The sequence below is a fragment of the Podarcis vaucheri genome (assembly GCF_965113315.1).
Source record: "Podarcis vaucheri genome assembly, chromosome: 15".
NCBI lineage: Eukaryota > Metazoa > Chordata > Lepidosauria > Squamata > Lacertidae > Podarcis > Podarcis vaucheri.
Genome location: NC_138753.1, coordinates 38,920,872 through 38,948,374, shown reverse-complemented (window position 1 = coordinate 38,948,374; position 27,503 = coordinate 38,920,872). Strand labels below are relative to the sequence as shown.

The 27,503-nt window shown below is 43.8% G+C and overlaps 1 protein-coding gene across 1 annotated transcript; it reads right to left on the bottom strand.

Moving 5' to 3' along the window:
* Positions 1 to 27,503, bottom strand: ATP6V1B2 (ATPase H+ transporting V1 subunit B2). The gene is made up of 14 exons (XM_082200497.1): positions 27,345 to 27,503; positions 16,598 to 16,653; positions 15,462 to 15,560; positions 14,844 to 14,937; positions 14,632 to 14,709; positions 13,193 to 13,332; positions 11,377 to 11,478; positions 9,895 to 9,992; positions 7,384 to 7,507; positions 6,221 to 6,371; positions 4,766 to 4,848; positions 3,851 to 3,955; positions 3,151 to 3,280; positions 1 to 1,754 (listed from the first exon to the last, which is right to left on the bottom strand). Exons 1-14 carry the CDS (start codon positions 27,466 to 27,468, stop codon positions 1,612 to 1,614), a joined length of 1,527 nt encoding a protein of 508 aa, XP_082056623.1. The 5' UTR covers positions 27,469 to 27,503; the 3' UTR covers positions 1 to 1,611.

The window sequence follows — 27,503 nt, the reverse complement described above, 5'->3', positions numbered from 1 at the left end:
CTCATTTTGTTTACATTTATTGTTCATGTTTAACTTATTCAGATATCACAGTTTTCTACATTAAAATATTTCATGCTATCTCCCCATCCCCACGATTTCCCCTCCTCTGTCCAGAGAAAAATAGAATTGACACAACTTTGATGGAATGCGCTAGAGTAAAGAAAAGGCTACTGCACCCAGGTTACAGAGCACACAGACCAAAAAACAGCACAAGAAAGATCTGCATAGGAAAGCGCGTTGGGAGGGCTGCATGGTGGGTGGGGAAGACACTGGAACCACCACAGTCTACGCGGCCTGAGCCGCAAGAAACCCCTCTGACCAACTCCCAGCCGTGATCTAGGACGTTGCCAACAGTTTGCGATCTGGGTCGCTGAAGCTGGGGTGTAGAATAGCCTGGAAAGCAAAATCAAGGAGAAGACACAAAGATCCTGTTTGCCTCCGGGCATCGAAATCCATTCCATATAAGCATTTGGCCGCCATCAAGCTGTTCCCCCCCCCCAGTGTACGATGGCTAGCCAACTTCACGATCGGAAGGCGGTTTAAAAACAAACCCAAGGTCGGTTCAGAACCCAGTGTCATCCAAAGGACTGCTTAATAACAGAATTTAAAATATCCTCCCTTCGCACATTTGATTTGCCATCAGCCTTTCCTACCTTATTGGGTAATGTTTGATGAGACAAGTTAAATCGGAGGGTCCATCGCTTTCAAGGGATGAGGTTATATTCTGTGATGCGCGGTCTGAAAGTGCTGGGATATCTTCTCAATGGCATTATGAAGGCTGACACTGCTCAGGATAAATTTCCATTTGCTATGGGCTCAGCCACTTTACCAGCTGGGTTCTCCAGTCGCAATGATTCTGCAGTTCAGGGTTGGGTAGGTAGAGGCAGGGTCCCTATTCAGTTTCGTATTATGTCCACCTCTACACAAAGTGGCGGTGGAGACAGTGAAACAGGCAGGTTAGACTGGCGGAACAAGCAAGTGGACCTCGTGCCAAGTTCTTGGAAGAGGTAGGAATCTTGTACCTGTTACTGGGCAAGCACCAGGGTGTGCAAACATTGCAATGTCATTGCTGCGTAATTTTCTCAGCCATAATTGAAGCTAGAGGTGATTTGTGGGTTTGACCTGCCACCAGCCACCACTCTGCTCTGTTGTGTGTGCCTCTCTCATCCCCCCTGTGCCTCTTCTACACAACAGGACAAAGGGTGGTGGAACTTTTGACTGGGCAAAGGCAGTCTGGGCTAAGGAGAAGAGGACTTCTTTAACTTTTATTCAACTACACCTCCCATGTGACTTTATTACTTTTCTCACAGTGCAATGGGTAGAAAACTCCAGCCTCAAGGATTTTCTTCCTCCAAGACTGCCTAAATTAAAAAAAATATTCCAGTAAACCAAATAAGAGTTGTGAAAGAACATTTCCCCCTCTATAAATGTAAACAATTCAAGATCCTAGTGCTTGAGAGAAGGGGTGCATTTTAAACTCTGTTATCAGCTTAACACATCAGGAACACTGGCACAAATATGTCACTTATTCTTGGTTTAATTACAGGGATGACAAGTAAACACCAACACAAGGGAAGAAAACCCAGCGTTTCATGGAAGGTGAAGGTGCAGCTAGTGCTTTGCTGTGGAATCTCGGGGATAAAACTCTGCCAAGGTGCTTTGAGGGATTCTCTTCAGCATCTCCTTGGGGAAGATACGTAGCAGCTGCCAGCCGATGTCCAACGTCTCGTAAACAGTGCGGTTTTCGTAGGCCCCTGAAAGAATAACCACTGGCATGGTTACACACTGGTACGGACCCTCTCCCTCATAGTACTAGAACTTGGAATGCTCCAATGGCACTGAATGTGGGAAGATTCAGGATGGGCAAAATGAAGTACTTTTTCAGGTGGCACGTAGTTAAACTTCGGAGTTCACACTCGCAAGAGGTAATGATGGCCACCAACTGGGATAGCTTTAAAAGAGGATTCATGGCGGATAAGGCCATGAAGCTTTTTCATGTGTAATGTTGTACAGTGGTGCCCCGCAAGACGAATGCCTCGCAAGACGGAAAACTCGCTAGACGGAAGAGTTTTCCGTTTTGGAGGTGCTTCGCAAAACGAATTTCCTATGGGCTTGCTTCGCAAGACGGCAATGTATTGCGAGTTCCTGCTGGTTTTCCCCCCTCCCCCCCTTTTTCTAAGCCGCTAAGCCGCTTATCAGCTGATCCAATCAGCAGATAAGCCACTAAAAGCTAATAGCGCTAATCCGCTAATCCGTCAATGGGCTTGCTTCGCAAGACGAAAAAACCGCTAGACGAAGAGAATCCCAGAACAGATTCTTTTAATCTTGCGAGGCACCACTGTATTGTGTTTTTATGTATGTTGGAAGCCTCCCAGAGTGGCTGGGGCAACCCGGTCAGATAGGCGGGATACAAATAAAATTATTATTATTATTATTATTTACTACTACTACTACTACTACTACTATACTACTACTATTATTAATCTACTTCCACTCTCAAGAAACAGTATGCCTTTTAATATGCTGGGGATTGCAAGTGGGGAGAATGCTATTCTGCTCGAATCCTGCTTGGAGGTTTCCTATAGACATCTGTTTGGCCACAATGAGAACAGGATGTTGGAGTAGATGAGCCTTTGGCCTGATCCAAAAGGACTCTTCTTAAATTCTCATGTAGGCAAAGGACCCCCCCCCCCCCACCCGGGAGGTTAAGTCCAGTTTTTATGACAGTAAGGTAGCTTTTCCCTCTGAGGGTGATGCACAGGGCAAAGGTGTGGCTGGGTTCTCCAGCGCACACTGGAACTAAACAAAAGAGGGATGTAGCTATAATGGAGCAAGGAAACCTGGAGAAGGCCTGCTTCCGCATTCCTATAGCTATCATATGAATAGCTCAGATGGAAGCATCAGAGGAAGGGAGAAAGGCTGAGGGTTCTCCGCTCAAAGAGCTTAATAAGAATGCCAGAAAACCAACAGGTTGCACCTAAACTCTGGGGCTTTCGACTCTGGAAACCTCGCAGGTTCTTTCTTTCCTTTTCTCCCCCACTGATGGCACAAGGAAAACCTAGTTGCCCTCTAAGAAGGGATTGGAACATGCTTCTGAGAGGTGAAGAAACAGTTATGCAACACTGAGCATCTGATGAATGGCATACCTACCCTGAGCAATGAAGTTCCTCTCAAATTTCTGCAGGAATTCAAGATAGAGAAGATCATCGGAAGTAAGCGCTTCCTCCCCTACAACAGCCTTCATGGCTTGAACATCCTTCCCAATGGCATAGCACGCATACTAGGGGGAAAGGAGAGTGTGGTCAGGGACAGGTAGCCAGGATAAGACTGCCCAAGCACTAACAGATTTAACTTGTGGTCCAGCAGCTGATCTTGGACTGCAGCTCCTATCATGCCTGGCCATTGGTCATGCTGGCTGGACTGGCAGATGGAGCCCAGCAACATCTGAAGGGCCACGTTCGTGCCCCCACCTCTTTAAAATTAGAAATCCTAAAAGAAACAACTTGAAGTTTCATAATAGCTTGTCCACTATGTCACCCCCCCCACCTTCCAAGACATGTACAGTCATACCTTGGGTTACAGACGCTTCAGGTTGCGTTTTTTTGGGTTACGGATGCGCTGAAACCCAGAAGTACTGGAACGGGTTACTTCTGGGTTTCGGCAGTCGCACATGCGCAGAAGCCCTAAATCGGGCTTTGCACATGCGCAGAAGCACCGAATCACAACCCACGCATGCGCATATGCAGCGCTGCGGGTTGTGAACGCTGCGGGTTGCGAACATGCTTCCTGCACAGATCACATTCGCAACGCGAGCGTCCACTGTTCTTAAAAGGGTAACAGTCACACCTACCAGTTGGTTTGAAACCTCAGCGTGATCCTTCCTGGTCATCCCCTCTCCAATAGCAGATTTCATCAATCGAGACAAAGAGGGAAGTACGTTGATAGGTGGGTAAATCTGGAAGGAGAGACGTGAAAATTAAGAGCTGCAGGAGCTTGGGACAGGTTGTTGTGACATGATGTTAAATGCTTTGATTCAAAAATAATAGCATAGCAACAGAAAGCAGACATTTCCCTTGCACTTACCTGGCTTGTAATACAGTGGAACCTTGGTTGTCGAACGTAATCCGTTCTGGAAGACCGTTTCAACTTCCGAAACGTCCAACAACTGAGGCACAAAGGACTGTCAGCAATTTCAATGGGGAAAATTGAAAAACACCCCTCAGAAGCCGTTCGACTTCCGAAATGTTCGGCTTCCAAGATGCTCGAAAACCGATGTTCCACTGTATTATTAAAAAGAAATCCTTCCTCCCCGGCTTCATCAAGGAATACAGCTTTGAAGTAACACTTCCTTCAGAAGAAATTTAGCCTTTAAATGTCAGATGGCCAATTGTTTTATGACTGTGTTACCTTACTTACCAGGTTCATTGCTTAGACAATTTTTATTAAGCTGTTTATAAATACTTAAAATAAAATAAACATTGGACATCTTTCAATGATGTTGGGCACCAAAAAGACATTACTGGCAGTGCTAACAACACAATATTAATTACTAAACAACCTAGCTGAAACACCTTACCATAATGCCTGTGCCTTTAAGACAACCACAGTTTTGCCTCTTGTAATCAAGTCTCAGGAGCACCCTGATAATAAGAGGCAGACAGCACTGTATGACAATTGCTGCTAAAACTGCTTGTCTCAAGAAGTACAGAGGAGCAGAAGGGCATGACACTTCATCCCAAAGACATCCTGAAGATAGCATACTGACCTGTCTGTTGTGCAGCTGCCTGTCTACGTAGATCTGGCCTTCAGTGATGTATCCCGTCAAGTCAGGGATGGGGTGGGTAATGTCTGAAAAACAAGTTACATTTATTTATTTGCTTATTTCATATAATTTACATACCGCTAGGTTGTAAAAAAAAAAAATCCTCAAAGTGTTTTAGACCATAACATGAGGAAAAAATACCATACACTAAAACATACAAGAAGTTAAAATACTAAAACAGATTAAAATCCACACCAGCTTTTCTAAGCATCTTGTGCTTTCAGATTTCTTTTAGCTGCTGCAGGCAATGTATCATGATGCTGTAATGATCAAGACTTAACCAAGCAGGAAGATTGATTTTATCTCAGCAGCATGGGTAACAGAATCATCTAAAGTCTTTGAGAATAGGATTTTTGTGGTATTTGGGGGAAATGTAGCAAGTATGGATTTTGTCTGTAGAAGTACAAACAGGAGGAAGCAGAGGAGGAAAATACTCAAGACTCTAATTTGGATAATGAAAGCTGAGGGAAAAGAAACCATTAGCTACTGGAGGAAGAAAAACTCTCTCTTCTTGCCCTATGGCAGGCATGGCCAAACTTGGCCCTCCAGCTGTTTTGGAACTACAACTCCCATCATCCCTAGCTTACAGGACCAGTGGTCAGGGATGATGGGAATTGCAGTCCCAAAACAGCTGGAGGGCCAAGTTTGGCTATGCCTGCCTTATGGGGATATGCAAACCTGGTCTCAATATGTGTCACTGGCTTGGTTTACACAAAATGCTAAGCCAAACCTTGGCTTAATGGGACTGCAGAGATTTGCAGGATCGTGTAGTGATGCTTGTAGTCGCTTTGTTCCTTCATGGTCATTTTTGCTTTTGCACTGAGCAAAGCCAAGGTCAGAAAAACATGCAAAGTCAGACCTTAGCTTAGCTCACCATGGCAGCAAAAAGGACCATGGAGGAGCAGTGTGGCGGCAAGTTCCTGTGCAGGAGTCCACATATCTGCATGGCCTCACTAAGCCAAAGTTTGGCATGGTGTAGAGTGCAAACAAGGGATGCAATGGGGATAATACATTGAACTTTCACAACCTTCTCACTGCTGTTTTTAAAAAATCCATCAATCAAGAAGATGCCAAGAAATGCCTGATGTTTCTGTCTCTCTCCAAATATTTTTGCAGAGGGCTTGCTTCTCGCTCCACATTTGCTGGAGGGGAAGTCTAAGAACTTTGTGATTTGGAGGAAAATTGGGAGAAGTTTCTTTCCTTCTCCCACAATTCTTGCAAGTCAGAAGACTCTTCAGGTTTTTCTCCAGCCATCTAGCAATGACAGAAGCCTTATGCATCTGCCAAGTGAGTGGCGACAGAACGGGTGCTAAGGAAAAGCAGAGCTTCTCCTGGTATCTGTGGACCCCTGCCTAGATGGAAACAATATGGAAGGAGCAATGCAAGACAAGGACTCACCATCATTGGGCATGGTGAGAATAGGAATTTGAGTAATGGACCCATTCCTGCCTTCCACTCGCCCAGCTCGTTCATAGATTGTGGCCAGATCAGTGTACATGTAACCAGGAAAGCCACGCCGGCCTGGTACTTCTTCCCTGGCTGCTGAGACCTTTGGGGAATTAGAACAAAAGCAAAATGTTAGCAAAGGGTGGGCTTACCAGGAAAAGCTGCAAAATCAAATGGGCGAAAAGAGAAGCTCACGATCTGGCAGCATCAAAACTCCTTAAGTTCTTTTTGAAATGGGCTTCTGCTCTGCTGATCTGAGGACCACCGACAGCTTAACCCTTATCTCTCCATCCTCTCTGTCAAACATGAGGCTATTAGGGCTAGAGGCAGAGATCCACTTTTTTATGACCGGGGTGTTGCCCTCCATATCATCCCTGACCATGGACCATGCTGGCTGGGGCTGAAAGGAGTTGTAGTCCAACAACAAATGGTCACAGGTTCTGTACCCTTGGGCTATGGGGTGAAGCATAATGTACGCTGTGTAGAATGCAAATCACTGTATAATAGCTTACAGCAGCAACAAACACAGTTTGCAGTGATGAGTCTAAAGTGTGTGTTCAAATGGCAATTTGCAGCATTGCAGAGTCAAAAATGTCTCATAAGAAGTGATGCACAGAAAACATGGGGAAGTGCCCCTTGATGAAAGGTAATTTATTCCATTTTAAACTCAGAAACCCAGGTGTGCAAGTATATGGGCCAGTGTCAACTCCTGCCTAATCCCCCTCAATATTATGGACTGTCGGGAACAATGAAGATGAGTTCGGGGTAGTATTTGAAAAGGTCATCAAGGGTCATTTTGAATTTTCAAAGCATCTCTGTGTTAATGTCCTAGTAGAGGACACAAAACACATGCATACTGGAACATTCAAAAAGTAATGGTTATTCAATAAGAACCATAAACAGCAGGTTCTGCAAGCACCTCACAAGTAATCAGAAGCCCAGTAACTCAGTATCCTCCTTCTCCAGGTTTGGTTAAGTTATTCTGGAGCAATTCATGACCTCCCATGGCATTGAAGGTGAGATTCAAACTTCCCTAATTAATGAAGTTCAGCCTTTTGACAAAGTACTTGCATGCAAGGCCAGGACTGGTCTATTGAATACAGTAAATAAAGTACCTCTCTCAGCGCCTCTGCATAGGAGCTCATATCCGTCAGAATTACCAATACATGCTTTTCACACTGATAAGCCAAGAACTCTGCTGTGGTTAGAGCAAGACGAGGCGTGATTATGCGCTCAATGCTGAAAAAGAGCAATGGGAGTCCAATTAATGTGGATGCAGAATGGGAAGTGATACTCGACAAAGCCTAATGCCTACTTCCGAGAAAGAGCAGTTCAGAAGGAGAAAGGTCTAGTGCAACAGTCAATATGCATAAGGAGTTGTTTAGTGGTTAAAGAGTTAGCAGCATTTTCTACCACCCGTGGTACAGGGTTGGGGACCCTTTCTCAGCCCAAGGGCTGCATTCCCTTTGGAGCAACCTTCCAGGGGTCACTTGCCAGAGTTGGGTGGGACCAGAGGTATCAGTGGATGGGGCAACAAATATAATTTTTGCCTTTGTACAGTAGAGCTAGTTACCACACACATTCTTATACCCCTTGCCATCCTCTATGAAGCAAGAAGCATCGTCCAAGTTAAAGGGCACATTCCAGTCTAGCAAAAACATTTAAGGGGGTTCGTGGTTGGAGAGAGACTGACGTGTCAGACAGACAAACAGGCTTGGAGGAATGCATTTGGCTCCTGGGCCTGAGGTTCCTTTCCCCCAAATATCAAGAGAGTGATACTGAAAGTACAAGCTACAAGCAATGAATCAGAGCTTTCCAAATCTGATCAGATGTGCTTTCATAGCTGGGTGGCCGGAAGCAGCTGACTGTGACTGAAGGCCTGATTGGGCAATACTCTCTTGAGTGATGGCTCTCCATTTGACAGGAAGCAAAATAAATTCCCACCCCATCCCTCTTACTTCCTAATGTCAGACACCACCAAGTGCCCTTGTGTGTATAAGGCACACACACATAAAATTAGTAGGTCAGAATGAAAACAATCCAGAAATCAACAAGGCAATCTTAGCCTACACGTGTCGCATTTTAACGTGTACACTCAAGTCAAATGTTATGCTGAATTGAGATACGTTGATCGATCCAACCCTGGCCTATTCCCCCCCCCCCAATACTCATTTCATACCTTTACAAAGCCTGCTCCATCTCATCATCCTATTTGTGGGTTTTTTCTTGTCTTAAAATCCATCTGTTTAAATAAAGTACTTACGAGGTGGTCCAAGGGCTGCCTTTTTCTTACTTTAACTTTTTAAAGTTTCCTAAAGCAGCTGATGCCTCCTGCTGGCCATAAGGTTAAAAAAAACAGTTTCAAAATGCTTCCAGGAAGCAACTTTGCATCTTTTCCAGAGGCACTTATGGAGGCAGCCATCTTCTTTTTGAGGGATGAATCATTATGATGTACAGCTGCTTTGTGGGAGTATTTCAAAATAGTGGGTTTGCGGTTTTTTTTTGGGGGGGGGGGGTTACTGTGTGGCCATGAAGGAAATGTTAGCTGTCCCAAGTAGCATGTTAGTGAAATAAAAAACAGCCCTCAGACCACTTTGCAAGTACAGTACACTCCCCTATAGAGAAAGATTCATTGATTATGTGGCTTAATCCACAAATCTATGTTTTGATCCACACACGGGACTGTGGAGGTGAAATAGCTAGATTTGCTCCGAAATGTGAAGCAAACCCGAATCTTCCCCCATTCTCAGGATACGCACACCAGGTGGGCAGGAAAAGGTAGCAAAGAAGAATGCAACCTGTTTTCCACATTTTTTTTAATATGTAGGAATAGCAGATTTGGTTGTCGACTGTCAGCTCCCTGTTACAGGTCTCTTTCCAGGACTCAATTTCAATTGAAAATATAGATGGAACAGGTGACAACATTCCAAAAAAGGCACTCAATATTTTTCTGTATGCAACCGCTACAGCTAGAATAGTATACATGAAAAAAAGGAAAGAAGAAGAGATACCCACAAAGGAAATTTGACAGAACAAATTGATAGAATACACAGAATTAGTAACCATGACCGTGAAACTAAAGGAATAAGAGTGGAGGCGTTTTGGAATTTTTCTTAGAACGTATAATATACAATTTAACCTACAAATAGGTGTTAACGTATGAGCAGCAGGTAACATCAAAAGAGGAAGACTTGAAATGATAATGGGTGAAATTATCAGGATATGCAGCAGATCAAGATCTCTCTAGAATGCCATAGAGAGATGGACTGGGAAGTCTTAGGAAAAGAGATAAGCGGTGGATACTGTATAAAAGCTGTTAAAATTGCATAAATAAAAGTTTTTAAAAGGAAAATATAAATGGATTAGGTGTTTTGAGTGCCATGTTACAGCCATCTTCCATTCTGTCCTAGATGTCTATGAGAGACTTGGATGTGTTTTGAGAAGCGAAGCTCATTGTGACAGAGAAATTTGTTTTCCTAGATGTTTACCATTTTGCCAAACTTCTATCCAACTTTGCACAATAGCCTTTCAATATAGTCTTTGGAAGAAGCAGACAAGTTTCTCCAATTCTCAGTTCCCTACATTTCCTCCAGCTATGTATAAAGTCACTTTTTTTTTTTACTTACGTTGGATCATTGGCCAAGTTCAGGAACAGACACACATTGTCCATGGAGCCATTTTCTTCAAAGTCAGATTTGAAGAATCGAGCTGTTTCCATGTTCACCTACAGCAAAGCATCAACACTAGGTCAGTTGCAAAGCCAAGTATTATTTAGACCCAATTTATGAAAGTTTCTAAAATGTTGACAGCATAAAAATGGATGGGTTTCCCCAGTTCTGACTGTTGCTTATCCTTAACTAAGGATGCACATGCTGTATATTCTCATATTTGCCTCTTCAATCTGTCAAAGTGATATAAAGCCAATGTGTTGTCAAACAGTGGAGAGTGGCTCCTCCTTCATGCTTTGATTGATAAGACAAAGTTAACACAGCCAATTTAACACCAACAGTTGTGATTATTTTTGCTTTCAAAGTTGCTGGGTGGCCATCTGGAGAAATACAATGTTCTTTAAAAGCAGAGATAGTCCTCTCGATGTTGCTGGACTCATCCCCCCCCCTCTTTCCTTTCTCCTTCTGTGATGGAATTTCCATTTGGGGACTTCCCTGGATTTTTTCTGGCCCATGCAAGACCAGCCTGGATAGTTGGCCTTGGTGAAGATTTGACGTTTTCATCCCCCAAAAGTTTTTGATTTGAGTTTCTACTGAAATGAGGCTGCATTTTAATGTTGTATTTTAATCTTCTTTTTAAGTTGTATTTTAATCAATTGTTTTTATACCTGGTGTTAGCTGCCCTGAGCGCGGTTATGGCTGGGGAGGGCGGAGTATAAATAAAATTTATTATTAATTCTTACTACTACTACTACTACTACTCCTCTCACCATCCTATGACGACTGGCCATGCTAACTGGGGCTGATAGGTGCTGGAGTCCAACTAAGGGAGCCAATGCTACACTTTGTACTTCTCCACCCTACCCCATTTTTTCCTTCTCTTGCCCTTTTGCTCACCTTCCCTGCTCAATAGTGGTGAAAGAGGGAGCAGACAAAAGAGCCAAGGAAAGCGAGAACTGGAGGAGCTGCAGCTCACATTTAAAACTGGAAGTTTTAAAGTGGAAGCACAAGTCCTCAGGCTCTTATAATTTAAAACACCTGCTGCAAATCCCTAAGAACAATTATTTGGTCCATGACCAAAGCATAGAAGTGAAAACACTACTTTGCAGAGGAAATAGTATGCCAATCCCTTTAAGAGATAATTTCTCAATGGGATGCCAGCTTTCCCATCGGAACCAAGGTCTCAACTCTTAAAGTGTACCCTGGCTAAGTTCTTCTATACATGTGAACAAGGAATCCTGTTGCAGCTGGTCTGGGGACCAAAATTAGAGGTTTTTGAGATGATCAGATACTGTGTACTTTGTTTCATAGATGCCAATTCCATTGCACATTAACAGCTCATGCAGAATTGTTTACATAAAAGTACCTCCAACTTGGGCGGCAAAGATGGTGACAGATAATGAACTGGAACACTCAGTTTGTATGCATTTAGCTACTTACTCCCATAGCAGCAAATACAATGGCAAAATTATCTTCACTGTAGTCCATCACATCTTTGGATTTCTTCACCAAGCCTGCCTGGCGACAGATCTGAGCTGCTATCTGAAAAATGATGTTTCAGAGTTAACCATGTTTTCAATGTACAAGGCTTTAATTTCTAGGAAGATTTCCAAGGGACAAGAGAAGGGGACTTGAGAGTCTGCTTTATCATATATGAACTATAAGAACAAAACACAGGGCAGTATCCAAAGCACTTGTTGCATTAGCACAAGGATTTACATGTGCCCAAGGGAACTTCCTCTACTTACCGCACATGCGCCTTGCACGCCCCTCTTTTCTGGAGGGGCTGGAACCCCCTAAATAGATTTAGGGGTGCACAGAGAGCAACCACTGCACATGCACAAATCCTTGTGCTAACAGAACAGGTTCCTTAGCACTTGATTGGATACCACCAAAAGCATGCTTACTCGTCTTTGACAGACTGCTAAACACAATGGTTAGTGTACAGGATGTACTCGAATATGTAGGGTAGTATGTTACGACGCCTGCCAAGCAGGAAAATGTGTTCATAAGAGATGCAAATATCATGGGGGGTTAAAAAAACTATCAAAACATTACTAAATCCAACCCATTTTTTTAAAAAAGCTTATTCGGTGTTTTAATACCTAAGTTTTGTTTTACTGTATTTTTGTTGTACGGGTGTATTTTTTTCCCATTTCATTTTTTTTCATTCTGTAAGCTGCCAAGCATTATAGGGCAGCCTGTAAATAACGTAAATATATTTTTCTGTTTCAGGTATGCCCAAGGTATATAAGGAAGCTGCATTGAATACAGTCCATTTGGTCCATCTATCTTAGTACAGTCTGCACTTACTAGTAGCAGCTTTCTAGGGTTTCAGACAGGGATCTCCCCCAGTGAGCAAGGTAATTTATATTTCAGAAGCGTTTATATCCCCTTATTTAGCCAATAAGACCTGAAGAGCCTCAGACTTAGAATCTAAGAGGCATGGCCCATTCATGCATGCACAGTAGGCCACATCTGCCAATGTTTCACCCCAAGGGCAATAAAAACTACCAGGAGCATGAGAACCAGGGAGAAGGAGCAAGGATTGTGGTATAGCATCTGAGTACATCATTAAGTGGCACCAGAAGGTATTTGTTTCCTCCAAAGTATTAGTCCAATTCAAATATTACACAGAGCACACATATTAATTTAAGATTATTCTGCAGCACAGGGTATATCCAGAATCCCCCACCCTCCGCAGACTATTAGCACTCTTTGCACTGTTTGAATTTGGGTGTTCCAGAGGCCAGTCAGGGCTTTGACAGGAGCGCCAATCATATCAGCTATCTGGAAATCCTTTGGATCCATCAGCCTCTGAGGGCAGACTATCTTAATAGGTCCCCCGCCTCTGCAGAGGAGAAAAAGTGCTGAAAGCTTAATCTCAGCAGGAAGTGATCTAGCCATGACAAGGGACTGGCTTCAATATCCCCCATTCTTCCTGATCACCCGCTTCCTGTCCATTTCTGTGCCACCTATAATATAAAAAAATCTAAGCCGTATAAAAAAACCACAAAAGCTGCAGTAGACCACTATGCCATTTTAGAATGTGTGGTGGTTTTTTTTTTTTTGGGGGGGGTGTCATTGGGTTGTTGTTTTCATTTTGATTCTGTATTTTGTGGTTTTATTTTCTGACTTTATTCTATAAACCGCCCTGCGGGTATATGAGACCTGCAGGTATAGGGCGGTACAGTATATAAATTCAGTAACAACAACAACAACAAAACTGAGCATGAAGTCCTGCTAAAACACCTACCTCATTATGGGGTAACCCAGCAGCAGAGAAAATAGGAATTTTCTGTCCTCTGGCAATGCTGTTCATGCCATCTATAGCAGAAATGCCAGTCTGAATCATCTCTTCTGGGTAGATTCGACACTGAGGATTGATTGGTTGACCTATTTCATTTTGACAGGGGGGAAAACATCATTTTCAACCTGCATTTTCCAAGAAGTTAGATTCAAGTTTCAGTAACGAATATTAAATCCAGTGTTCCACTCCTAAGTTCTGAGACTTGCACACTGGAAGGAAACTTTCTCAATGTTCTATTTACAATAAGGTTTTCTTTAAACAACTTTGCTATTTCTGACATTTAATCTAACATGGTGTGTAATATTTAGGGTTCAGCATGACCTGCGGGCAACATACCGTATTTTGCGCCCCATAGGACGCTCCGGCCCATAGGACACACCTAGTTTTTTGGGGGGAAACAAAGAAAAAAAATTTTATTTCCCCCCAGGTGCAGGGCTGGAAGAACCAGGTCGGGGAACAGTGGGAAGGCTTGCTCTGCCTCCCTGCTGTCCCCCGAGCTTGTGGGGCTGGCTATGGGGAGAAGTGCGCTGATCCCGGGACTGCAGGCAGCTCTGCGCGGCCATCGGGAGTGGGGCAGCACTTCGCGCCCGGCTCCCGGTGGCCGCGCAGAGCTGCGCTGAGCCGGGGACTGCAGGCAGCTCTGCGTAGCCATCCGGAGCTGGGCGGGACTTCGCGCCCCGCTCCCGGTGGCCGCGCAGAGCTGCGCTGATCCTGGGACTGCAGGCAGCTCTGCACGGCCATCGGGAGTGGGGCGGGACTTCGCACCCAGCTCCCGGTGGCCACGCAGAGCTGCGCTGAGCCGGGGACTGCAGGCAGCTCTGCGCGGCCATCCGGAGCGGGGCGGGACTTCGCGCCCGGCTCCCGGTGACCACGCAGAGCTGCGCTGAGCCCGGGACTGCAGGCAGCTCTGCGCAACCCTCGGAGCTGGTCTCCCGAGGGTTGCGCAGAGCTTCCTGAAGCCTGGAGAGCGAGAGGGGTCGGTGCGCACCGACCCCTCTCGCTTTCCAGGCTTCAGCGAAAGCCTGCATTCGCCCCATAGGACGCACACACATTTCCCCTTCATTTTTGGAGGGGGAAAAGTGCGTCCTATAGGGCGAAAAATACGGTACTATTTATGTGCTATGAATGAGTCTGTGTCTGGAGCCCTCTACTGCCAACGCTGATCCTAAACAAGGAGAGCTTTGGGAAACTCATTCTGGTTTTCTGCAAACAAAACCATCATCTGAGAAGCAAGCAGTTACTTAAACTCCTGTCTGTACAATGGGTAATCACTAAACTGTTTCGTATTTATGCTGACTAGCACCTTTCAAACACTAAGCTGAAAGTACATCTCTCTGAGAAATTAAAGGGCAAACCTTATGTTAGCCATGTTATGGTAGACATACCCATGATATCAAGGTAATCTTCAGCCAAGACCATAGGGCCTCTGTCTATGGGCTTTCCTGATCCGTTAAACACTCGCCCTGCAGAGTAAAGAACAAGAGAACATTTGTCCCTGTTACCAGGAGACCAACTATATTAACAGTATAGCTATCATTGTATTTGGAAGCTGGCCAAGGACTAGTGATCAATCCAAGAAAAAGGATCTTGTACTTACCAAGCATATCTTCAGATACTGGGGTTCGAAGGATATCCCCAGTAAATTCACATGAGGTTCTCTTAGCATCAATACCTGAAGTTCCTTCAAAAACCTAAAAAAGAGAGGCAAATATTTTAGTATTTCATATTTTGGGCTTAATCTCACTGCTTCAATTTGCATAGACAAGTTCTGCAAGTGAATGAGTAGGCAGGTAAAATAGACCTTTTGATGAAACAATGCACAGACAACACACTGTATCGTTAAACAAATGATGTTACAATCGGTTGTCTCATAACTTGCTTCTTTGTTCCTTAAGCAACCAAGTTCTATTAATTCTTAAAGTCTTAAAAAGAGGTGACAAACAGCCATTTATTTATTTTTAATACAAAGAAAGTGCAAAAGCAAAAGTATGGTCATCTGGCGCTAGAGTTTGAAAAGCATTTTAAAAGCATGAATGGGATTTTTTGCAGTAACTTACCTGGGAATTAAAAAGCCTTCTGGCCACTGGCTTCCAAATAAAATATTATGTGCAACTTGCAGACACAGGGCAACCCTTCCAAGATCAGCCATTCTCTCCAAGAACAGATACACAGGAAATAACATCAATTCCATTAAGCAGGTCGCCTCACCATTTACCTGAACTACTGCTTTAGATCCACTGACTTCCAGCACCTGCCCGCTTCTCTTTGTTCCATCCGGTAGTGTCAAGTGCACAATCTCTGCATACCTAGGGAACTAAGTGACAAGTTAGGTGGGTCAGAAGGCTTCCATCAGGAAAAGAACTGATCTACATTAAAGACTCAAATCGTCAACAGTGAGAAAGCACGGATGCCAGCCTCCTGGCTAAATTCAGAAACTGGAGACAGGCGCATGTTAATGTTGCTTTTCACAACTTAATCAGACACATTTATTCAGACCGGAACACGGTCAGGCTTATGCTACTGCTTTGTCAGTCATAGAGGTGGCTTGTTTGCGCAACCCCAGTTGTAACAGCATTATTCGAAGCCTAACAAGCAGTACTGTCTAACCCTCTTTCTCTTCCATGACACACAAGGCACACTTACTTAATTTTACCCTGAAAAGGGTATAGGTTTTTATATGCCTCCACAACTCCAGTGAGAACAGAAGATCCATATAATGCTGCTCAAGGTGTACATGTGTGCACACGTTTCAGAGGAAACCTTCCTCTATGGCAAGTCCTATCTGTGACCTTCCACAGCACATGTAGACTGAATAGGAGGACAGGTGTAGAAGCTGACATAGCAGCGCTGATCGCTCCTGCTGTGCTCCCACAGGGTCTCTGCACCAGTTGGATAATTGGCTGGGAAGAGCCAAGTGGGGCAAATTTTACTTTAACAAAGACTTTTAAACATGGATTTTAGCCATTAATTCCTATCATGCAATGAAACAGGACACAACCCAAAATTATTGTTGATAATTTCAAGGGTTTTGCTTGGATGCAAGAATGTTGAAATATTTTGATTCCAAAGTAATTTTTAAAAATCCACATTACATTTTGAGTTTGCTTAAGCCACAACCACTCACTGCAATGGTATTATCAAAATGGGAAATTCAACGAGCATCGTTGAGAGAAACCATTTGTTGCCTCAATGCTTTATTACGAAAATACTCTCTGCAGCGGGAAGACTCAACTGCCCTTATGCAAACCTTGAAGGAAGGATCATTCCCATTTTAGGTTGCAAGGAGAATCTGCAGAATGCCAGTCACAACAAGGCCTTTTTACGGAAACACTCACAAAAAGACAATGTTACCTTCACTTGATCCAAGATTACTAGTGGTCCATTGACTCCAGATACTGTCTTATATGCTGAAAACAACCAGAGAAAGGCATTTTTTAAGACAACTTAGACAATTTCTGATTTGACACATTCTGACAGAAGTCATTGTGCATGGTTTTGCAATGATAAAGGCAGCAAGACTATCAAGACATTCTCTGCTCAACATGCTAGTGTGATCCTTTACGCTATGCTTGAGAGGCTGCCTTTGGGAGACAAATTGCAACCACCTGGGGAATGTGTTGTGTTTAAAGGAATGTCACTTGTCCAGGAGTACTAAGTGTTGCAACATGGCTAAGAAGGCCAAAGGGCCCCCTCATTTTACCACTTCCGTGTGCTGCTACACCATTCACCCATTACAGTGGTACCTTGGTTTACAAACTTAATTCGTTCCAGAAGTCCGTTCTTAAACCAAAGCGTTCTTAAACCAAGGCGTGCTTTCCCATAGCAGTGGGGGACTCAATTTACAAATGGAACACACTCAACAGGAAGCGGAACATGTTCTGCTTCCAAGGCAAAGTTCACAAACCAAAACACCTACTTCCAGGTTTGCAGCGTTCTTAATCCAAGTTGTTCATAAACTAAGCTGTTCTTAAACCAAGGTACCACTGTACTGTATCCATTACTAGGTAGCCAACTGCTGAAGCTGTTAACTAATTCTTTTTAAATTCAGGAGATGGGGTTGTTGGCAAGACTAGAGAATAATTTCAAGTCCCAGATGCCTGAATCACATTTCCAGACACACACAATTTATCCAGCTCTGGTTATAATGAGACCTTATTAATTATCCTTTTCATTACACACCCTGTTTAGTGTTCAGTTTGGGGAGAGCTATACAGTGGGTAAGATCCTGAAACACGCTGCAGTAGCCCACAGTGTAGGAAGGCACCAAACCTTTAGCTAAGCAAGTGGGCATCAGGACAATTTAAGGTACAAAGCTATGAATGTTATGCTATTCTGCTGGAACTTGCACAAATATCTTCCTCTGGGGAAAGGGCCTTTTAAGTGAACAGCACAATGCTTGCAGAGAAGCTTACAGCAGGCCTTGTTTGTTTTACACTGTGCTGTGATGCCAAAAAAGACATCTCATACTGACACAAGAGCCGAGATCCATAATAATCTTGGGGGCAGGATCTCTGGCACACAGAATGTTAAGACAGCAATGCCAAGTGCCCTCGGAGTCATCCATTAGTTGAACTCTACAAGCTTAAATTTCTTTCAGCCAATGGCTAGGAAACACAATCCTATCTACGCTGCCTTGAGGTATCTGCACCATCTCAAGTGCTTGGAAAGAAAACTGACTGACAGCATGGAGCTGTGTAAGAGTCTTACTGCAGGGTTAAGCAGCTCTGCAGAGTGCTGGATCAACCAACACACGTTTTCAGGAACTCCTGCCACTCCAGTTAGTTAACTATTCTGGTTCCGAACACTAGCAATAACCTGCTTGTTGTGTTCAACTCAACACATTCTACTCTTAATTAGGAAAATGTGTAACGAAGTTGCATTTCAACCAATATTAGTTGAAATTGAAAGAGGGGGCAGGCAGCAACAGAAGCAAGATTCCCAAGCAAACTCACTCTATCCTTGACCTGGCCCCATACTTCTGGCAAAAGAGAGCTTCCTGTCCACTTTTTTTAGTCCACTTGTTGTTTAGTCAACTCTAGCACCATTTCCCCCAACCAAACAGGTGGCTGCTGCACCCTCTTCCATGTCTTTCCAAGCCATTGGGAGAAGAGGGTTTAAAGCCTAGCTAACACAGTCGTACATGGGAGTACAGTCATACCTTGGGATGAATACGCTTCAGGTTAGCCAAATTTGGGTTGTGCTCCGTGGCGACCCGGAAGTAATGGAGCACGTTACTTCCGGGTTTCGTCATGCGCAGAAGCACTGAAACATGACCCACACATGCGCAGACATGGGTTATGTTCGCTTCGGGATGTGAACAGGGCTCCGGAACGGATCCCGTTCACATCCCAAGGTACCACTGTACATGAAACTGCTTCAGGCCATTTGTCTGCATACGCCAGCACCATCTTACTGATGATGCAAGTTGGAGAAGTTCTCCAAGGGATATTTCCCACCCCTGCTAGCCTAAACCCTTTAATTAGATGTGTGAGGGACTAAACAGAGTTCCTGCATGCCAAGCTTACACTCTACCAGTGAGATGGGTGGACTTTTGCTAGCAGAAGCTGGAGTTGGGGACAGAGCAGCTCTGTAATAAGGCTAGAGACATAAGAACAGAGGGGCAGATACCAAGGAGTTGCAGAAGCAGATGTTATGGCAACCAAAGCCAATTCTAAGTTCTGCACTCTGTTTCTGCCCACCCCGGTTTATATGTGCATAAAAGACTTGGAGTTTTTGAGATCCATTTTGTTTTTTACTAGAAGAATGAACACCAATTGGAGCTGGGTGCAAAACAGGGGCGGTGGAGGAGATGGTGGTAAATATGGAATTAAGGAACAAGGTGCCTCCCGCATACATGCATGGCCTATTTATTTTCAGTATCAGAACTTTATTTACAGTCCTGCCACACTAAAACCCAGTCCTGATTCCATCACCCAACGTTTTCCTCACCTCAGCTCCCTAATTTAGAAAGGGGGAGAGGTTTAAAGCAAGAGATATATTGCAAGGAAATATATTTTTGCGGCTGTCAGGAGTTAAGATTGGAGTGCCTTCTCAACCTTTAATTTTATTATTCACTTGGAGGTTGTGTGCGCTATGGGTATACAAAGGCATTGTACAAACCCAAGCCAAATCAGGGTGCCTTGGATGTCTGGGGGCTTAACAGAAGTGATGTAGGATCTCTCAAGCCTAATCTGAAGTGGGGAAGCCTCACCCCGAAAATCTCACAGTACAGTGGTGCCTCGCAAGACGAAATTAATTCATTCTGCGAGTTTTTTCGTTTTGCAAGTTTTTTTGTCTTGCGAAGCACGGTTTCCCAAAGTCTTCAAAATCACCAAAGTCTTCAAAAACCTCAAAAAGGCTATCACACCGCGTGCTATGAGTTGCTCCTCAAAGTCACCCTGGGTATTAACGGTTTTAAGAAAAAGGAAACAAACGTGCAAGCCATTTTCTTCTTTTTTTTGTTTTTCGTCTTGCAAAGCAAGCCCATAGGGAAATTCGTCTTGTGAAGCAACTCAAAAAACGAAAAACTCTTTCGTCTTGTGAGTTTTTCTTCTTACGAGGCATTCGTCTTGCGAGGTACCACTGTACTCTGTTACTAAAATGCACACTGTGTGTGTGTGTGTGTGTGTGTGTTCTGTTAACTAAGATGTGCAATCTCTCTCTCTCTCTTTCTCTCTCTCTCTCTCTCTCTCTCACACACACACACACACACACACACACGACCTTCTATGTCATAGCACTAATATTTTGGAACACTGATATTTTGGCTAAGGATGTTCACCTGGACACACTGCTGCTCACTTCTTGGTATGCTGCTAATACCCATCTCTTCTGATAGCCATTTTAGATGCTGCCTTTTTAACTGCATTTTATCACTGCTGTTTTTAGTCTGTTGTAACTGCGCTGTAATTTTTAGTTTTGTTGTAATTTCCATAAATGTGTTTTTTTCTGAGGGGTTTTGCGAAAAGTATTAACCTCCCCAAGTACAGTATATTTTTAATGCTTAAGACTGTACAGATATGAGATATGGGTGGCGGAAAGGACCTGACTGTGAACAATATTTATTTTTCATCACTGCCCTTCCAAACAGCATACTTCTCCCCAAGTGTGTCAAATGCTTCAGTCTCACATGATCTGCAAATAGAAGTGTTTTAGTGAGACAGAAGGCTTTATCAGGCTCACACGGCAGCGGAGTAATCATTAATCACACAGGGAAGGGATGAGCAAGTCAGATTATTTCTAGAACAGGATAATCAACTAATACGTCTAGAACTGAAACCTGGGAGTTAGATCCATTAAATATAGTAGGACTTGGAAATAAGTCTTTCAGAAATATACACAGCATTCTGCTTCATGGTTACAAACCACTAAGGCATAAGATTCCTTAAATTCAATGAGACTGAAGCATTTGACACAATGAGTACATATGCAAGTGGCAAGACTCTCGACCAGGTTTGAGTTTTGAGTTTTCCCAACAGTACCCAGAAGGGCGGGTGTGTTATGGTGCTAGTTGGCTTATAGCAAACACGAGGGAATATCTTGCAGCCCCTTAGAAACCAGGATTTATTGGTTGTGGCCAAGAGTCCACCAGATGCACAAAGTGTCATCCAGGAAGAGAAAGTGTTGAGGAATCCAAACCCCTCTCCCTTCCACTGCTTATTTTAATGGTAATCTTCACTGAAATGGAAATAATAATATATCACTTCACTTCTAAAAGTGTTGAACATTTTTACACACACATAAAATATGCTATGTTTTTTGTTCAAGGTTTCAAATATGTTTTATATATGTTCAGTTTTAAAACTTTAGAAGCAATGTTTCAATACTTCGATTCTGATTAAAGTTACCATTAAAATTACGCCTTAGGAAATGTTCTTTTCTTTGTGTTGGCTACAATATGAATTAGCAGGGCATAACCTGGGTGGTGGTGAAACAGCAGTACGGTTTTGTTCATTGCAAGTATGTCAGTATATGGTAGCTGTTATGTCAACACTGAGATATTTACACTGTTAGTAAGTGGTAACAAAGTCTGTTGATATACAATAAAAACTTTCCTGTAACTCAAAAAAAGATTACTTTGAAGATACTAGAGATAAGCTCCTATGCCTTATAACAACAGAAGATCAAACAACAGAATCATCCCCATGTGCTCCATTTAGTCAAAGATACAATAAGAAATTTTTCCAAGTACCTGTCCCAATACTGAAAAATAATCTGTTGGGAGTCTTACAAACCGAGTGTATTTCAGAAGTGTCTCAAGAGAGAACATCTGGACCATTTTTTGGAATCTATTTGTTTTAATTTGCCTTATTTTGTGCATGCTTTTCAGGTTACTTTTCAGCTCAGACTAAAATGTAACTATCACCTAAAAATGTGTTGTTCACCTTTATTTATCTTTGCTCAGCTATATGTAGAGAAAAACACAAAAAGCTAAGCAGATAAGAACTGCAGCTTTGAGCTCCTACTGCCCCCAGTTAAATGCTTCAAGTTGGATTAAAACACTGCTTGCTTCTCTGCTCAGCTAACACAGCCATGAGTCTGGGGAACTCTTCACTCGTGACAGCCTCATCAGCACTCAACCCCCTTCCCTGAGCAAAGAGCTTACTTCCTGTCATTTCTCCAAACAATCCAATTTCCTTGTTTTATCACTATCTGCAAGTTAGTTACCATCACACAAACAGCTTGGACAGCTGGCTCAGAGCCTATATTCCAAGACAGAAAAAGAGAAAGATTGCCTAAGAAGGCCCAGCCCTAACCAATGGGCCCCCCAATCTCACCCTCCCAACCAAAACCCCCCACCCATGTATTTGCAGAAAGAAGCATTATTAGCAGATTAAGAGACTTCTGCCACATCAGCTGAAGAGCCTTCATCACCATACGCAGGACTACATCCTGGTGACTTTTCTAGGTCTTCCTAGCACTGGGAAACCATCTAAGGAGAGGCAAAGTACTTTCTACACCCCCCCAGCCCCCTTATTTCACAGTGCCTGCTTCAGATCCCACTCCCCACAGCTGACATCCTCCTACTTGTCTATTTCCTTTTCTCTCTGGCAGAATACTTTTTAAAGCCTTCAGGATGCCTGTGTGATGAAGCTGGTGGCACTGAACCAAGGTGTAAAACATCCAGCTGAACAACACAGCTGCTGGGAGGACACCAATGGGAGGGCTCCCAACACAGACACCAGCCCTCATGTAGATGCAGAGAACAATGAAACCTCAATATAATCAAATGGGCTTCCAGCAAGCTTCACTTACTTGTCCCTAGATAGCTTCCTCAGTCTTATTTCTCCACTAGAGAATAACAATACAGTATTGCAAGGAAAAGGTAGACCCCCAACAAGGAAAAAGGCAACTAGCAATAATGGCAATAAGCTAGAATGGAAAGCTGGAGGCGAAATGAAAGCGTTTTTGTTTTAGCATCTTCAGGGAGACAAATTATTCTATCAGAAGCAATTCAAAAGTGTACAGGGGAAGGCTGGTCCCTTTTTGCTACTGTAGATATTACCAGAGTGACCAGATGTACCACTGGCACAACAGAGGCTGTTCGTTCCTGCACCTTGTACAAGTCTGCAGAGTCCATGCAGCAAATCTCTGCTGCTGCAAGGTTGGATTTCCCCTTTCCATGAGTTTCGCAACCGTCACACATCCCCTGATTTACAGTAACCAGATCAGCATATGAACTTACATGTCCTGCTTTGAATATAAAAGACTACTGATTTTTTGAGAGAATAACCAAGATTTTTGCATGCCTACCACCTTGTTTTATTTTGGGGAAGGGCCAGAACTCAGTAGCAGAGCACAGGAAGATTTAAGGTCCAACACCTGGTAACCCCAGTTAAGAAAGTCTTGGGAAAAGAGAATGGGAAAGGCTTCTATAAAAGACCCTCAAATGTCCTTGTCAGCCAAAGCAGATAATAGTAGACACTGTGGCCAGATAAAAAGCTGCCCTATACCAGATCAGCCTATGTTGCTTCTGTCCTTCCCTCAGCATAAGTCGTCCATCAGGACAACTAAGAGAGTTTTTATACCAAAACAAGGCTGAAATGAATCAAATAATTAGTCTCTGCCTGAAGGTGCACTGCAATCACAAACACACATCCAAGAAAGCCATAGTCAAGGGCACACTCACATTCATTAACTCCTTGGACCATGCTGGTCAACCTGCTGCTCAATGCTTTGAGCCAAAAAGGACCCAAGGATCAAACACCCAGGACTTAGGCTACAGCTCTCCAAGCGCCCTGTCATATCCTCATGCCGTAACAAGTTAAATCCATCCAATAAAACAGGACTAGATGGTGCTCTGGATATGTCCACAGACTGAAATATGATAACAAACTGTGATGAAAATGAGTAATTTAAACTCAAATAAAGTAGCAACTATCACAGCAGGCATCAGATAGTTTTGTTGCTGTTGTTGATTATCAGATATTAGTATTTATGTCTTTTGGTAGGTCAGAAGGAGGCTCCAAGCAACAAGAAAGATGCCTTCCCAATGGCACAGAAACAAAGGGAATTGCTATACTGTCAGACCATTAGGCCATACAGTTCATTATTGTTGACACTGACTAGTAGCAGCTCTCCAGGATTTCAGACAGGATTCTCTCCCATCCCTACATCAAGATGTTCCAGGTTGCACACAAGGCAGATGCTATAGCACTGAGCTATGGGTCTTCTGCTGTTATAGAAAGCTGCCTTAAGCTGTATCAGATCTTCAACCCACCTAGCTCAGTATTATCTACACTGACAGGCTGCAGTTCTCCAATGTTTCAAACTGGGGCCTCTCTTGGCCCTACCTGGAGATGCCAGGACTTGAACCTGGGAATTTCTGCATGCAAATCAAATGCTTTACAACTGAGCTACTGCCCTTCCCTCACTGGCAGAATGAGAGAACAATGATGGCAGAAATGAGTTATTTCTTCACAATCCCCTGTATTTGGCTACATTTACAGATGCCCCTACTTGCATTCAAGCTGTCTCCCTACTGGCTTCATGGCCCCAAACTCTTGGCTAAACCAAGAAGGTGCTTAGGAGCAATTGTGTGTAATGTCAGTCATCTATGTGTCCCATAAAGCAACTGGGGCACTGAGAGATGTGCCAGCTTTTCTGAGTGATCTCAAGCATCCTTCAGATTCCATCAGCTTCTGAAGTGAGCCATTTTATTAGGTCTGCCACCTCTATACAGAGGGAAGTCACTACTGTTTTAAAATTCACCAGGAAGTTATCTATGACAAAGGAGTCATATGTACTGTATTTCACCCTCCCTCCAACGACTGAGACTGAGAAGTGTGGTTTGGACAAACCCCCAAGAGAGCTTAACAGCTAAGATGAGGGGCAAGTCACACACATCCTTATTTTTAGGGCCACAAACATGAGGTTATCAGGAAGTGCTGGGAACCGTAAGAAGGGAGAATGTGGTTGCACTGAGGTCCTGGCTTGTGAGGTTCCCATTGTCATCCGGTTGGCCACTGTGAGAACTAGATAGGCCTTTGGTCTGATCCAGGATGGCTCTTCTTAAGTGAGCACCTCCAGGCAGACCTGCACTTCCTGTGGCCTTTAGAGGAGATTTGAATGTGGGTTTCTCATATCCTAACTCAATCTTGTAAAGGTAAAGGGAAAGGGACCCCTGACCGTTAGGTCCAGTCACGGACGACTCTGGGGTTGCGGTGCTCATCTCGCTTTACTGGCCAAGGGTACCTCTTGAGAAAGTTTGTTTTAATCATTTTCAAATTGCGCAGTTTCCAAGACAGTAATTTAGAGACTAAATCAAGGCTTTAATTACTGGGGTTATCAAAAGAAGTTTTGTCAGCTCATTATCATACATATAACACTGCTTAGAAATGTCTTAAATCAATAATATTTACATGGAAAGATTATATAGGAAAGCAGCCTTATAGTTGCTGCAGTTTTCCAAGGATCTTTTAACTATTAAGACAATTGCATAGGACAGTCATGTGCTGTGGCCCAAGATAGCTTTTTACTACGACCGATGACCTTTGATATGTTACAATCTACTGATTTAAACAAACATTTATCAGTGAGATGTACATGTTCTCTGCTTCCTCCTTGGGTACTCAGACCCAATACTAGGACCGGTAACCTCACATAATTAACAGCAGTATTTTGATTTAAAGTGCCACAAGAATTTAAAGTTGTCATGTGACAAAACATAGCTATTTAACATTTCAATTTCTACACCAGCAGCTCTTAAGTTAGTCCTTATTTCTGGAAGCAGTACCTTCCTGGGATGCATATCTACTTAACACTTCTATCCCTACTAACTCAGGTGTCAATAAATCAACATAACAAAGGCTTTGCGTGAGCTATTCACACATGGCAAAAAGATAACACTTATCCCCAAAGCATTTTCCACTGTATTGTTAGAGCTAGACATCCCATAATGCAAAAGCCATTTTGCCTCCATCTGCTGCTACACATGATTCTGCAGTGTACCACATGACCTTGAGATTTAGGCTGAGCAGATTAGTCAACCTACAGAATGTTTCACAACCACCTACTTTCATTTCCCATTTAAAGACAATCCACAATGGCCTTGCTTGGGGATTTTTGTTATCCTAAATGAGAGGGGCTCCTAGCAACTTCATGGGAATAGAATACAGTATAAACAGAGTCCAGCATCTGTCCTTTATGTGGTCTCTCTTGTATACCAAGAGGCACCAATCAGCACAGCCAACGAAGTAGCCAAGCAATGAGACTGCATTGTGAAATTTTGCCCTTTCATAAAAAGAGTTTCCTGCGCCAACTGGCTGGAAGGGAGAGCATCTGCCATTTTTATTTTAAAAATAAAGGTTACCTAATTCAGGTTGCAGTTCTGAACACATTGACTGGGGGTAAGCTCCACTGAACTCAACCCACGATAACATCCTGAGTGAACACTTAAGCCTCATTTAACTCAATGGGACTTACTTCTGAGTAGACATGGCTAGGATTGTGCTGTCAGTTGTCCAGAGGCTTATATTCACACACCTAAAAGAACCCAGTGGGAGATGAATTTCAATCCAATCCCTCTTGTCTCCCAGCTCAGGAAGCATTTATTTGATGCCACTACTCTACCGTGCCCCAATGCAGAACCAATATGGCAGATGCTGCAGTTACACTGACATGCAGTTCAATCCTAAGCATGTCTACTTAGAAGTAGATCCCACTGTGCTCATTGGGGCTTATTTCTAGGTAAGTGGGCATAGGACCTCAGCCTGCAGGACTGCAGAGCACCCAACTTACAAGTCGCACAAATCACTCTTAAGAGACATGATGACAGCAAAGCAGCTGTGCCCACTGCTTGCCCCCCACGAAAAGTGCAAACCTAGGAAGAATAGATGTGGCACACTGTGCACAGAGAACGGAACATTCGCATATTGGGAAATGCTTCGGATAGGGTGGGGAAGAAGGGAAAGAAGAAGAGAAGGGAGGAATGAGAACAAGAATGCTTTAGAGGCCTTGGACCTTGGACCCCAAAGGGGAAAAAATAAGGAGCAACCGCGAGAGAAAAAACACTGAAGGGCAGTGCAGGAGGGAGAAGAGAAGGATTATTTATATGCATTTATTTTTAGACTCGTTACCCCTCGGGGCAGCGCCTTGTCCTCTCCACTGAGGGTGCAAAACGGTAAAAGGGAACATACTGTATTAATATAAATGATAATGCTGTTAGTCATCCCTTCCCATCACTGCTGCAGCCACTAGCCGGCGTCAACCATAGGAGGGGCTACATAAACCCAGCTCCCGGCAAAGGCCACCTTCTACACAACATGACGGCTCTTCCTGTTTGCTAGGATTTGGGAGGAGGAATAAAATTTGTATTACTGGGGTGTGTTGGGGGTTTTATTGGCCGGGGAGGGGGGGAGGACGGGACACTGTTGAGCAATCCACAAAAAAAACAAGGCAGCAATAACACCCTTGATCCCGATTGTTCTGTTCTCTGAAAGCTGCAGGACCGAATTTCTTAAATAATAATATGATTTCTCTCCTCCCACCCCCCCCCGGATAACCCCCCGCAGGGAGTCCGAGGAAGCGGGCAGGTGAGGCGCGCGGTGGGGGGGGTCCCCTTTCCCCGCCCCGCCTGCCTCCCGGCGCCGCTACTCACTGAGGCGGGGCTGGGAGAGGTAGTCGCGGGTGACGGCGGCCGCCTGCTCCCGCGACGCCCCTCCGCCGCTCAGCTCGGACACGGCTCCGTTCACCATCCCCCGAATGGCCCGCAGCGCCGCCATCTTGTCGCCGTCTGGGCTGCGGCGCCACTGCGCAC

What these genes read in the sequence shown, in the direction of transcription:
- ATP6V1B2 (XM_082200497.1), bottom strand. Translation starts at nt 27,468, where the DNA reads ATGGCGGCGCTGCGGGCCATTCGGGGGATGGTGAACGGAGCCGTGTCC. An exon ending in TAATCTTGGATCAAGTGAAG is followed by an intron (nt 15,561 to 16,597) that starts GTAACATTGTCT and finishes CTTGTCACTTAG; the next exon opens with TTCCCTAGGTATGCAGAGAT. An exon ending in AGATTACCTTGATATCATGG is followed by an intron (nt 13,333 to 14,631) that starts GTATGTCTACCA and finishes AAAATGAAATAG; the next exon opens with GTCAACCAATCAATCCTCAG.